This window comes from Haemaphysalis longicornis, unplaced genomic scaffold (assembly GCF_048455015.1).
Source record: "Haemaphysalis longicornis isolate Haplotype H1 unplaced genomic scaffold, Haemaphysalis longicornis Haplotype H1 scaffold_1, whole genome shotgun sequence".
NCBI lineage: Eukaryota > Metazoa > Arthropoda > Arachnida > Ixodida > Ixodidae > Haemaphysalis > Haemaphysalis longicornis.
The window spans coordinates 217,856,997-217,869,190 of NW_027526203.1; the positions used below are offsets into that span (position 1 = coordinate 217,856,997).

The window sequence follows — 12,194 nt, forward strand, 5'->3', positions numbered from 1 at the left end:
TGTGAGGATAAAAGCGGCGGCTGAAGCCACACGCAGCCGATGCTCTCAAAGGGCAAGTCTACGGGCTTCGCCGAATGAGCTCCCGCGGAGATGCGGTGGCCAAGCGTCGGGTGCGCTGGGAAAACAGTCGAGCCGTGTCTCGGCTCTCGGCACGCCGAAGGAAGTGACGTAGAGGCGCTTGGTCGGTCTTCCGAAGCGTTCGCCGTAGACTGCCGGCACGCGTAGATTCGCTCCTCTCGACATCGCGTCCAATACATCCTGCTCGCACCCTCTCCCCTGTCCCGCTCGCCCACTCGTCCTCTCCGGAGCCCCGGTTCTCTCCACGCGGGACTCGCCGAGCGCCGCCGGCAGAGTAGTTGGCACTTGCGCAAAAACAGACGCGAGCTTGCACCGCATGACGCCGGGATAGAAGGGCGCGTGCGCAGGAAAACAAAAGCCTCGTTACAGTCCCCTTCCCCGCACCACTGTTGGGGCAAAGCTAGGAAGAGGAGAGAAAAAAGATAGGTTAGAAAAGTAGCCGCCTTCATGTCACAAGAGGGCACCGGAGTCGGCGTTAGGGGGGGCAAACCGAGCTCAGGTGAAGGTGCATCGCATTTGCTTTCCGAGTATCGCCCGGTGTCGTCCAGCGAGAGCAACGTGGAAATCGGCGGCGACATGGATAAGGAGCACATCACGGGATACCAGACCCAGGGTGAGTGGCCTCCTCGGGCACTGTTTGCTTCCTTCTCTGTGTTCCTGCACTCCGCCCGGTTCGCACGCTGTGTTTTTACCCACGCGATTGGCTGCAAGAACCCTCGGGACCTCATCGGCGGGGACTATACATAGACGGCGACTCTTAACGACGCGCTGCAGTGTCTGGAAGCCGCCGCGACTTACTTTTATGACGGCTCAACTTCACGCGCCTGTTTCGGGATGGACCAAACAAACAAAAACCACCGCTCCCTCTGCTCTCGTTGCCGCTCCGGGGCGACTACGTTTCAGGCGTCGTGTGCCTGCTCCACTTGTTGCATCGTCGCCAGTATGGCGCTTTTGTGTTGACGCGCGTTTATGAAGTGCTGCCTGGCTGCAAGGAAAACACGGGCGTGAGGGCGTGCGACTTGTGATTGCTTGTATGCGTTAGGTGGACTTCAGAGTCGTCGGCGCCCCCACCGGATGCCGCATATTATGGCGCGCTGTCGCGGGCTGTAGCGCGCCGTCGCGTGCCCAAGTTCTCGGTTTCGTTTTTGCGGGTGAACAGCGCCTGGGGTCGCGAAGCGGCCGGGAAGAACGAGGGAAGCCGGCATGCGTGATTTCGGCCACGGCCGCTCGATCCATCGAGCGGCCGTGTTTCGGCTATGCTGAGTGGGCGTCCGGGCGCCGAAATCTAGCGTGCCGATGACGAAGGAACCGGTCGGGCGAGTGGGCGTGTGGTACTGAAAAGCTGAGAAAAGAAGTACTGACAAAATTTGAACGCGCCGAAAGGAGCCCGCCCATTCGCCGTGAGCGTCTGCCGGCTTGCAGTGTGAGGCGGCACGGCACTTGACGCCCAGACGACCCGTTACGTCGAGTGATTGTCGTCTGCTCGAGCTTGTGTACGGCTGTGCGCGCGTCTATGTTCGTCACTCTCGCCTGCTGTGGGTGCAGGCCTTCCCACACTCGCTGAATTGCACGTTAACCTCGCCCGTCTTTCACTGCTACATCACCCCCACATGTGCTACGCATACTGACTGTACAGGGGGGATTAAAGAAATACGAACAACGGAGCACACAGCCTCCGACGCATGCTGAACCATCTGGCTGCAAAGTCAGTAAACTGAGCGCATGCGCACTTCTTCGAGCTCGTGTGAGAGTGTGGCCTACATTTATAAGAAATGCTTGATCAAGAAGCGCCGCCGGGCGTTTATTTTGAGGCACCTTTTCACGCTGCGTCGCCACTGAGCAGGATGATCAGCCTGCTGCGCGCTTTGCACCCGAATATAGTAGATAAGAGAGTGCTCAGTGGCAACAAAGCATGAACAGATGCCTCAAAAGGAATTACCGGCGTCGCTTCTTTATCAAGCATTCACACTAACAGTAGGCCACGCTCTCAAACGGTCTTAAAGAAATACGCATGCGCGCAGTTTACTGACTCAGTAAACTGCGCGCATGCGGGCAGTCTGCGCGCAGTCTGGCTGCACTGGCAGTGCAGCCAGACTGTGCGGCATGCGTCGGAGGCTGTGTGCTCCGCTGTTCGTATTTCTTTTAATCCCCCCTGTCCATATGTCATCGTCTGTCACTTGGGCTCTCCCTTTTTGCTCGACCTCGCGGGTGTCCTTTGTTGTCGCTCCATCACCTCTGCGCATAGTACGTGCGTGTTCGGGGCTTTGCCGAATAAGGCACTGTGGGTAGTGCCGTGCCTATCAAAGGGCTTCTTACGGCGCACGTGGTATGGAACGCCAGAATATAAAGGCGGGACTACTTGAAGAGGGCCGGATGATTTTGTTTACGCAATGGTGATAACGTCAAAATGGGTGGGAAGCGGCAATCTCCATATTTTTAAACAGGCCTGTCTCAGCGTCTGGCTGCTGTTCGTTTTAGTTCGACCTTATAAATGCAGAGCATTTCTTTAACTCACGATGTCACCCGGCGTTGGCGTGCCTCGGCGTCCGCAACAGCCGTTCCAGGTGCGCCCTCTCCCCCACCCCTCCTCTCCCGCATCACGCTACCCTCCTCGCTCTCAACAACAGGTCCGCACCCCTCCCCCTACACTATATACTTACCGGCGCCTGGTTTCGATCCCACGACCCTGCGGGTGGAACTCAAGGTACATGGTGCTCTACCCACTGCGCCACAAAGCCGACACAGAATGGGAGGCTACGAACGCGCCTTATATCCTTGACTCATTCAAACTACGTCAAGAAGCTGCTGATACAACGCATTCACTACCTGTGGGCGGAACGCGAGGTACATGGTGCTCTTCCCACTGCGCCACAAAACCGACACAGAATGAAAGGCTACGAACGCGCCTTATATCCTTGACTCATTCAAACTACGTCAAGAAGCTGCTGATACAACGCATTCACTACCACCAACTCCCCAAACACTAAACGTTAACGCAATACACCCACCCCCTATGCGAAGCATTTATTCGAGTCCCCGTCGCGGGGAGATGGGCCCTTTTTTGCAAAGAAAGTGTGCGGGACTTTCATTTGGGGCAGCGAACGAGCAGTTTCATTTTTATAAGAGTGGCCTTCGACCCACCCTCCCTCCCATTCGAATCCAAAAGTTTCGATTGGCTCCAGTAGTTTTTTGCTTTATTTTTTGCTAGAACTGCATTAACTCATTTGCCGTTGAGACTGGGGCACAGGTTTAAGAAGTACGGCTGGCTAGTTTAAGAAGTAGCCTTGCGAAGCGTCGACGAACAGGCCAATGATGACCGTATCACCCGCACATGCACAAGGCATATTCTGCTACCAGCGTGCGGCGATAAACGACAGAGAGAGATAAGAGAGAGAGAGTTAAATAGGGAACTGCAGCGGTCAGCCTTCTTGTCCAGAGCTGAACGATAAACGAGCCGTGCCGACGACTTCATCACTAGAATGTGCTTCATATGCATGTAGCTACTAACGCCCATTTTAGCATACTGCCCCGCAGTACAGCGCTGCCCGGTCGTCGGGTGGACGAAGTTGCTACGCTATGAAACTTTTAGGGAGGGGGTACCATTCGCGCGGGGAAAGTACGTAACTCTGTTAACGGCAGCCCCTTATCCAATGCGATTACGTTCGAAATAAGCTGCGGACGTAGAATCACGTTTCGCGGAGGAGGGATAGCATTCGTTACAGCTTAATCAGAAGAATGGGGCTTCCGCAACGGCATCGACGTTGCGAAATTCTAACTGTAGCGAATACTTGCGAAGCTGAAGGCGCGAAAGCAGTCCGGGGTTCACCTCGTGGCTACGTTATTTACAGGTGTGTGTACAATATACAAATAAAAATCAATGGTGACGCCTAAAAAATTCTTCTTTCTCACTGAGTTATGTCGGTGAGTTCAAAGTTGCGACGTGGTGGACGAACGTTAAACTTGGTTTCCCATATATGTATATGGCATGTCGCTTCGCACGTTTTGCTGCATTTCAGAAAGAGCTACGTAGTGCTTTCGCACTAAAACTGCGAGAATGCACAAACACCGGCAAGTCACGACGGTTTGAAGTGGCCACGGATGGAGGCGTTGGCACCTTGATGTCCGCCACTCTTAAATGGCGAGTGTCCTAAAAAAAAATCGCGATACATCTCCAAAACCTGGGGAGGGGCGAAGCATGCAGTCTATAAGTGTATTCTTGGCGCTTGGCGGAGATGAAAACTTTTTTTTTTTTTTAAGGGGGGGGGGGGGGTAGAAGCATACAGCTTTGCTGTGAAAGTCTCTTGTCTTTGAAGCACGAAACTGTCTAGCGCGAAGCGTTAACGAGTGTTCCGGTGTTTTTTTAGTACGGTTTACGAAGCGCTCCAGCACGAGGCGCAAACGAGTGTCCCGGTGTTTTAGTACACTGACTACATGAGACGACGAGGACGACAGGAGACGCCAACAGCACCACCCCAAAGGGGCTTCGCCCCTAAAAGCGTGGGGTGCAGGCACAACTGCAGGTTGGGTACGGCGCAGAGACTGCAAAAAGACCGAAGGAGACGGCGTGCGAACCTATATATTTTCGTTTTTGTAATGCGGAAACATTCAAAGGTCGATTAAGTGAGAACGCCGGCGTCGGTGTCGGAAGCCGCGGCTTCTAAACCCAAGGGACGGCGAAGCGTTTTAGATCGCATGTGTCGAACAAGAAAATGACCGCTCTGCTAGACGTGAGCATGCGCAGAGCCACTTGGAAAGGGGTTATCATGCACGCACCGCGCTGGCCTCATCCAGTGGCGCAACCGGCAGCAGTGACGGAGCCAGGCCGCTCGGCGCACGGCACAATGTTTAGCAATGTCGTCCACATGATCCCGTCTATAGACAACATGCTAACGTAGAAAACGTCAAAAATAACCCATGCGCAATACTGTGTGCTTGGAGAAACGAGCGGGTGTGGGCGCCTCTTCTTCGTCTACATTTGCGAGTGCATGGCCTATTCGTTTGTTCATCGCGACAAAAGGAATCGGTGCTCAACACATCACGGGAACTCTGCTGAAGTTCACATCCGGAGAATTATGAGTATTGATGAAGTGCTCTTTATAACTTTCTTTTGAGTTATATTCCGTCTTTTGGTCAGTGAATTGAGACGGTATTCGCCATTAGTGTTACGAACAAAATCGGCGAGTTTTTTTATTTCGACGCTCTTTTGAACTTCCTTGGGATTCACGGCAAGGAAATTTAGCTATCGTAGAACAGTACCTTCGAGATACTTTCGATGGTATGTATATTTGTGTCGAAATACATTTGTCAAATGTACTTCACTTCTGTAGTGGAGTAAGTTTCGGTTGTATTGATTTTACATGGATGCTGTGTGTGACGTACTTCAACATTAGCTTAAAAAATGAGCTCGTGTGTATTTCCGGCGGGGATCTTAAGGGGCCATGAAGGCAAAATACAGGGTTCGTTTATTAAGAAGACAGCTCTGTCCTGATAACAAGACACCAATTTCATCTAAAACTTCAAACAAACAATCGAGATTTTAAGGACATGAAAGTGGCGACTCCCAAGCCCCTTTCCGGGGATTTTTCAAGGAGCTCCTTCAAAATTTTGTGTCAGTACACCTTTAATATATGCCGATACGTGGCTTATGAGATAAATGTACGCTATTGTACGCCTTCACGATCGATGCGATTGGCGGCCGCCACCCTCCACCACCAAGAAGCATGACTGGCGATTGTAGTGAGTCCCTTACTTCTGTTTTAATTGTATCACTTGAATGCGAACGTGTGGTTAACACACTTAAGTGTTTTTAGTGCCAGCCCATAATACGTATCTCCTGCCGGTATTACGTCACTTACTCGAAATTTCGGCGTGTTTCAGTATTTATTGCATTATTTTAGTTTAAAAAGGCTCTTTCGCGGCTGGAGTAGAGCTGAGTGAGTTACCGAACTATAGTTCTTTCAAACTGGAACAAGGTTGTATTAGGGGCGAAGCCCCTTAGGGGCTCCGGCTTTCGGTGTCTCATGTCGTCGTCGTGACCGTCGTCTCATGTAGTCACGGTACTCAACACCGGGACACTCGTTTACGCCTCGCGCTACAACGTTTCGTGCTTCAAAGACACAATTTTTACAGCAATGCTGTATACTTCTGCCCCCAATCGGTTTCATCCCCGTTTGCAAAAATGCCAAGGCGCCAAGGATACACTTATTCAGGGCATGCATCGCCCATCCCCAGGTATCACGTTTGTGGAAATGGCCCGGGATTGTTTCTATCTTCATCTCCCCTTTAAGTGGCCTTTTGTGGAGCTTTTGCGCTGGGAATATTCTTCTCTGGTGCTATCTCTTTTTCTTCTCACAAAACGTATCCATGCGACAAAGGTCTGTCGTTACGTTCATAGTCTGAGATATTCGAACGATCCAGGAATTTCCTACCATGAAGGCGGTATTTATTCATTACAATGTGATCTTGTGCTCGTCCACAGCGATGCAAAGATATCTTTTGTTCGCGAGTCTTGATAGTTAGACCGAGCTGACGCTAATAAAAAAACGACAAAATAGTTTTCTTGAGGTGGGGTTTCTCAAGTGAAATAATGTATTCTTATACTAGGTCTGTGCGCATATCTCATAGCCCATCTCCTACATTAGGAGATTGATAATATGTTCACACGGGATTACCTTGCCCAAATATTAAATTACTGTAATATCGACAGTTATATATCTGCAGTCTCGGTTACTTTTTTCTTCATTTACGGAATTATCTCAAAATATCCCGTTATATCAAACAGATTTGTACCTCAGTATGCGCACTTGTCTTTCAGCGCATGTATCGCGATATTCCTATTCCGGAGTACATCTTGTAGCAAGGTTGCCACCGTCCTAGCAATAGGGCTGCGCAATGACGGGAACATTCTCAAGTGGGAATTGGAATGGGAAAACTTCAATGCGGCCTGCGAATAAAGTCCTATTGCTAGGTCTTCATGACTTGGCCGGAGAAGCATTGACTTCTCAGCGTACGTGGCGTCCTTAGCTGTTTTTTGAATGAAAAAACGAAACTATTCTTTTAGTTAAGCATCACATCGCAAACCGAAGCGAGGCGGCAACGAAGCCCGGCTCCCGGTGGAGTCTCTTCGTCGTGCCGGGACGGTGATATGGCCACGGCACGCCCGTTTGGAGATAAGCCCAGCGCCGTCTCGTCAGTGGAGCTGCTACTGATCCGTGTGGCCCATTATTTCGTGCCGCTTTTGGTAAAACATCCTCCCAGCAGGTTTAAAATATTTGTGTGGGCGTTTTCGGCTGCTCGCATATTAAATCCAAATGCAACTGATCGCATATTAGTCGCTGCCCGGAATTGACCCGTGGGTTGTGCGTGGCTGACGAACGGGCTAACAATGGACGTTCTCGACGTTGCGTGTAACTGCCTAAAACAAAGGCCAGAGTTGAGCACAGAAACTGCAAAAATTGAAATTAACAACCTGGAGCGTGCTGTGACAACGTAGCAGAGGTTCTTTACGCAATGCATTGTTGTTGTCTCCACGTGTTCTGCATGTAACTGCTACTGGCGCAATAATGCGTCGCATTTCGACCACAATGAACGAAGTGATTTGTACCTGTGTGTTTTTGGGTAGTTTTCAGCGAAGCCGAGATTCGCCGATTCTCTTCGAGGGCGTGAGACAACCCACCGCTTTGTGCATATCCCAGCAAATCGATACGTGCTGGGGGCGGAAAGATGGAAAGCCACGACGACATTTTTCTGTAGCAATGCGATACTATTTACATAGAATTGCCACATTTAAAGACAAACTTGCCACAGGTAACATAGCCACCAATGCCACATCTTTGGTCATCTAACGGTAACATCATGATCTACACCAGGCATGCGCATTTTGTCTTCCTATCGCTCTTCAGGGACGAATAATAGTTCAAGGGGAAGATTGTGGACTGCAGTCGCCAGAGCGTCGGCACCTGCATCGGACAGTGGAGCTTGAAGGAGGTCCGTCAGATGGGATACCGGCACGGGCGCCTGGCTACTTCGCTCGTGGCTTTCTCCCCCTAATTTGCGCGCGCGGGTGTTGGACGACTGCGCGCGATTGCGCTAGTGAGTCTCCGTTGTGCTTCCGCCCAAAGCTCAACTCTCCGCGGAGCATCTCAGCGCGCGTGCATTCACCATTAGTGCCGCGGCGGCCTTCCTCGCACGTGCTGGCCGAACAAAGCAAAATACGAAGGGAAAACAGACAACCGGCCCCTTTCCTTAGCTCGCAGGGACACTCTCCTCGCGGTTATCTATCTCCGCGTCGCTCTTCGAAGCACTCGCACGCAGCTCCTCCGCGCCTTCGTACAGTTCCCGTGAAGCGCCTTCCGCCCTGCCGTGCCCCTGAGTCGGGACACGGCACCTGCCGCAGCCGCCTTCATTCTGCCACGGCCCCTGATTCAGCTGTCCCTGGACGCGAGACGCCATGGAGCTCGCCGGTGGAAAGCGGGTGACCCCCGCTGTTTGTGGTTCTTCCGGCATCTCAGTGGGCTCGCCACGTCTGGTGTACTCTGAAAGTAAGCCCGCCGGTGCATTTTGACAGTTTTTACGACTCGTGCCCGTCCCGCAACGCAGGCGGCATGGTTCATACTTACGATTGGCAATCATGTGATGTTGCCCGCTCTGTGTACGACTCCCGTTAGACGTTCTTCGTGCTTCCAGCATACACTTGTCCTCAAGTATCAAAATGCTTATCGTGCTACCGCCACAAGAACAGGTAGAAATCATGTGCTACTGACCGGAAACAGTGCCGTAAGCATTGTGGGTTTCGGAAGGAGGAGCAAAAAACTTTACCATCCCTTCCTAATGAAAGTTAAGCGACGCGTTAAAGCTTTCTAACATGACAACTACGTCAAAAGTGGGTCAAAGCCTTCGCTAAAAGTGCGTCCAACTTTTCTGAAAGTGCGTCCAATCGATCGTCGAAGCTTCAAGGACCAAAATCGCAAATGAAGAACGAACGCATGCGGCGATTTTTGTGCACTAAATAAACGCATCTACAGACGATCTTAAAGGGGCACTGACACAAAAATTTTGCATCTTGTGTTTTTTTTGTTGCGATAAGTAGCTAGTGACCTACTTATAACCTGTAGAAACCTCATTTGCTTCAACGTGCGACGGTTGTTAAATTAGAGGAATTTTCGCGGCCAGTCGCAGTTTCGGTTTCAGCGGGTGACGCGAAATGATGGATTTTGTGTGAACAAAGCTGACCACGTGACCGTAGGAGGGATATAACAGAGCAGAGCTGCCGTAGCACTGTCGAATCCGCATCGCCGGCAGTTTCTGCGAATACCCCCACGTACTGATCTCGCGAGCCACTTAATTAAAAAGCGACCGTGGACGTGACGCAGGCGCTGCGAGTGCAAATGCTACCGCGGCTAAAGAACTACGTGCGAGGCTCGAGACAGCGGGTGGGAAGACGCGCATGGGGGCAGCCGGCCGGTCTGCCTACAGGTCCGCCTACAGATGTGTTCGGCTTAGCACTCCGGTGGATATTCGATTGCCGCTCTCGTAAGCGGTGCAGATGGCAATTTTTAATGCAACCCGCCATCGCATCATTAACTCCTTTCTCATATAAGCTGCCATAGTTGGGAGTTGGGGACAATTTCGTGCAGCGTTAACAAGCTATCACTCGCGCTACCTGCGCCGGCCTGGGCCACTTCGCGACCGTGGCCGCCGCCTGCACAGCGACCGTGCGGCTTGCTCAGTGGGCTTTTCGTGCCTCCGCCGCGTTTTCGCATCCAATGTAAATAAAAAGTAATAGATAGAGAGTGCCTGGAATCGCTGTAGAACTTTGGTCGCTGGCAGCTGCAGCCGACGAGCTGACGAAATCACGGCGCCTCCGCCGCCAACGATCGGGTCGTTCGTTCTGGAGCGCAGAAGCTCCGCCCTCCGGCCCTCCGATTTGAGCGGCCAACCGGACGAGCCGACGAAAACCGCCGGCAGTGCGGAAGCGGCAAACACAAACTCGTGACGTGTTTGGATGTTGTTTATTTACACAATATCCTCGGAATGTCGATTGCGTGTGGTCCTCTGCGGGCTGCTCGGTTGCGTTTCGCACACTTCAAAATTGATTTTAAATATGTTCTAGGCTGTATTCGCCGCTGATATTTTGCAGATGATGTATATGTGTTCACACCAATCTATCTCCGAAGTTATCTCGCCATCAAAATTTTGTGTCAGTACCCCTTTAATGTATGCCGATACGTGGCTTATGAGATAAATGTACGCTATTGTACGCCTCCACGATCGATGCGTGCATTGTCTTATATGGATTTGTCCCTTTTTCGCAATTTTCAAGTAACCGTTTTGACACGATGTGAAGCTCGGTTTCACGCACGCCCCGTGTGTCCAGAGATCTTATCACAGCTTTTCGGTCGACCAGCCAGTCTATGGGGAAATGAATTTAGTTTTCTGGCAGGACGCCATCGGTTTCACTAAGACAGCTGTCGCTTTAAAAAAATGGCATCATGCCGGCTCTTTTTCACATATTGGCGTCAAAAATACGCACTTATACTTTCACGCAACAACACCCCCATCATAACCCGCAAAGGTTGCTTCCTTTCATATACGCAGAAGTTTCCGACACCGTCAAACCGCATGAAGGTTATTGATCATATACAATCTGCGCCTATACAGCAACAAGAAGGTAGGGAAGCCCGTCCACCGCCTCTCCATTTATGTCGCTGTCCACAGATACTGCTTGCTTCTACATGGCAGCACATTTCTGCGCACTGATTAGCCCCCTGTTGTTCCCTGATTCCGTCAAATATGTGCGTTGGACAATGGAAGGATAATCGAATATATGCGCATTAAAATCGCTTTGCCTTCCGGGGCCGCTGTCATTGCAATGGCGGAAGTGAACAAACTTTTGGCTTCTGGTTACTGCACATCGCCAGCCGACTTGCTGCCATGATTGGCGCAGTTTGTGACGGGCATCGTACGGCGAGGAAAATGTATTCGTTACCGAGGGGCTGCGATGTCGCGAAGGGACGAAAAGCGACTGCTTGCTGGTCACTTCGCGACCTTGCATACGTCGAGCCGTCACCCTTTCCAATCTGTGCAAACAGAAAAAAAAAGGAGAGTGCGATAGGGAAGAACCGACCGGCCGAATGTGCAGATGGGCCAGTGATGACTGAAGTTTCGTCGAGTTTATCGCGGCCGTCACAGCTGTTATTAGTCAACGTGCGCAGTCTACCCATTTGTCTTCTAAACGCGCACATCAGAACTGCGCCGACGAGGATAGGTGCGGGGGACCACAGCATGTCCTAGGGGGTGTGTCTGGGGGAGCAGGGTTGAGAACGGGGCTGGGGGAGGACATTATACATGATTGGACACCAACCAAGTGCCACGATACGTTGAAACAGCCCGAGGACCATCCTTGGAGCATATTCGACGTTGATTTCTAATGTGAAGCATTCTTTGGTCACTTGACTCACTTTGCGGTGTCGGGCTGGCCGGTCATTAGTCTGTCTAACCTCTATCCGCCAATCCATCACCGACTTGAAGATTAAAAGTTGCTTGGACAAAGGGAGGAATGTTTGAAGTTTATTCATCATCATGTCAGGGTGCACCACGGCCCGAAGAGTCAAGCAAACGTTACTATTAAATGCGAACCACATCCGCTCTGCTCACACTCGCAGTACTGGAACTAGCATAATTTTTTCCCTGCAAGTATCCAGGGATCCCTAAATGCGGCTGACTGCGTGATAATAGCGAGTTATTCGCCCGAGCCTATAAAGACTTCGCATTGAGGACAACCACCGGAGATGAATTCTGCCGTTAAGTTTTTCAACAACAATCTGATATGCCACTGATTCTATAGAACTACCCCATACTATTACTGCTACTACACCGCCGCCACTACTACCAACCAAATAAAACGCCGTGCTGTGGCCAAATGCCTAAGGCGTTGGGCGATTGAACACGAGCTCTGGGGTCAGATTCCCGGCCGCAGAGGAGTTTTTCTGGCGGAGGCTAAAAAATTGGGCCCATCTCCCCACGAGGGGGGACTCGAGTAAATGCGTCGCGTAGGGGGTGGGTGTATTGCGTTAACGTTGGTGTTTGGGGGGTGGTGGTGGGGTGGTAGTGAATGT

The 12,194-nt window shown here is 51.3% G+C and overlaps 1 protein-coding gene across 3 annotated transcripts in view; it reads left to right on the top strand.

Moving 5' to 3' along the window:
* The first annotated feature begins 335 nt into the window (after nt 1–335).
* The window catches only part of LOC144142021 (stomatin-like), a 120,302-nt gene continuing 108,443 nt past the window's right edge, over nt 336–12,194 (top strand). Inside the window, exon 1 of one of the 3 annotated variants that reach the window (XM_077673450.1) lies at nt 336–691. In XM_077673450.1, the coding sequence (XP_077529576.1) occupies nt 526–691 (166 nt within the window). In that variant the 5' untranslated portion in view covers nt 336–525. Of the gene's footprint in view, nt 692–8,486; nt 8,619–12,194 lie in introns of those variants that run through there. The other 2 variants (XM_077673457.1, XM_077673462.1) reach the window with 2 other exon arrangements.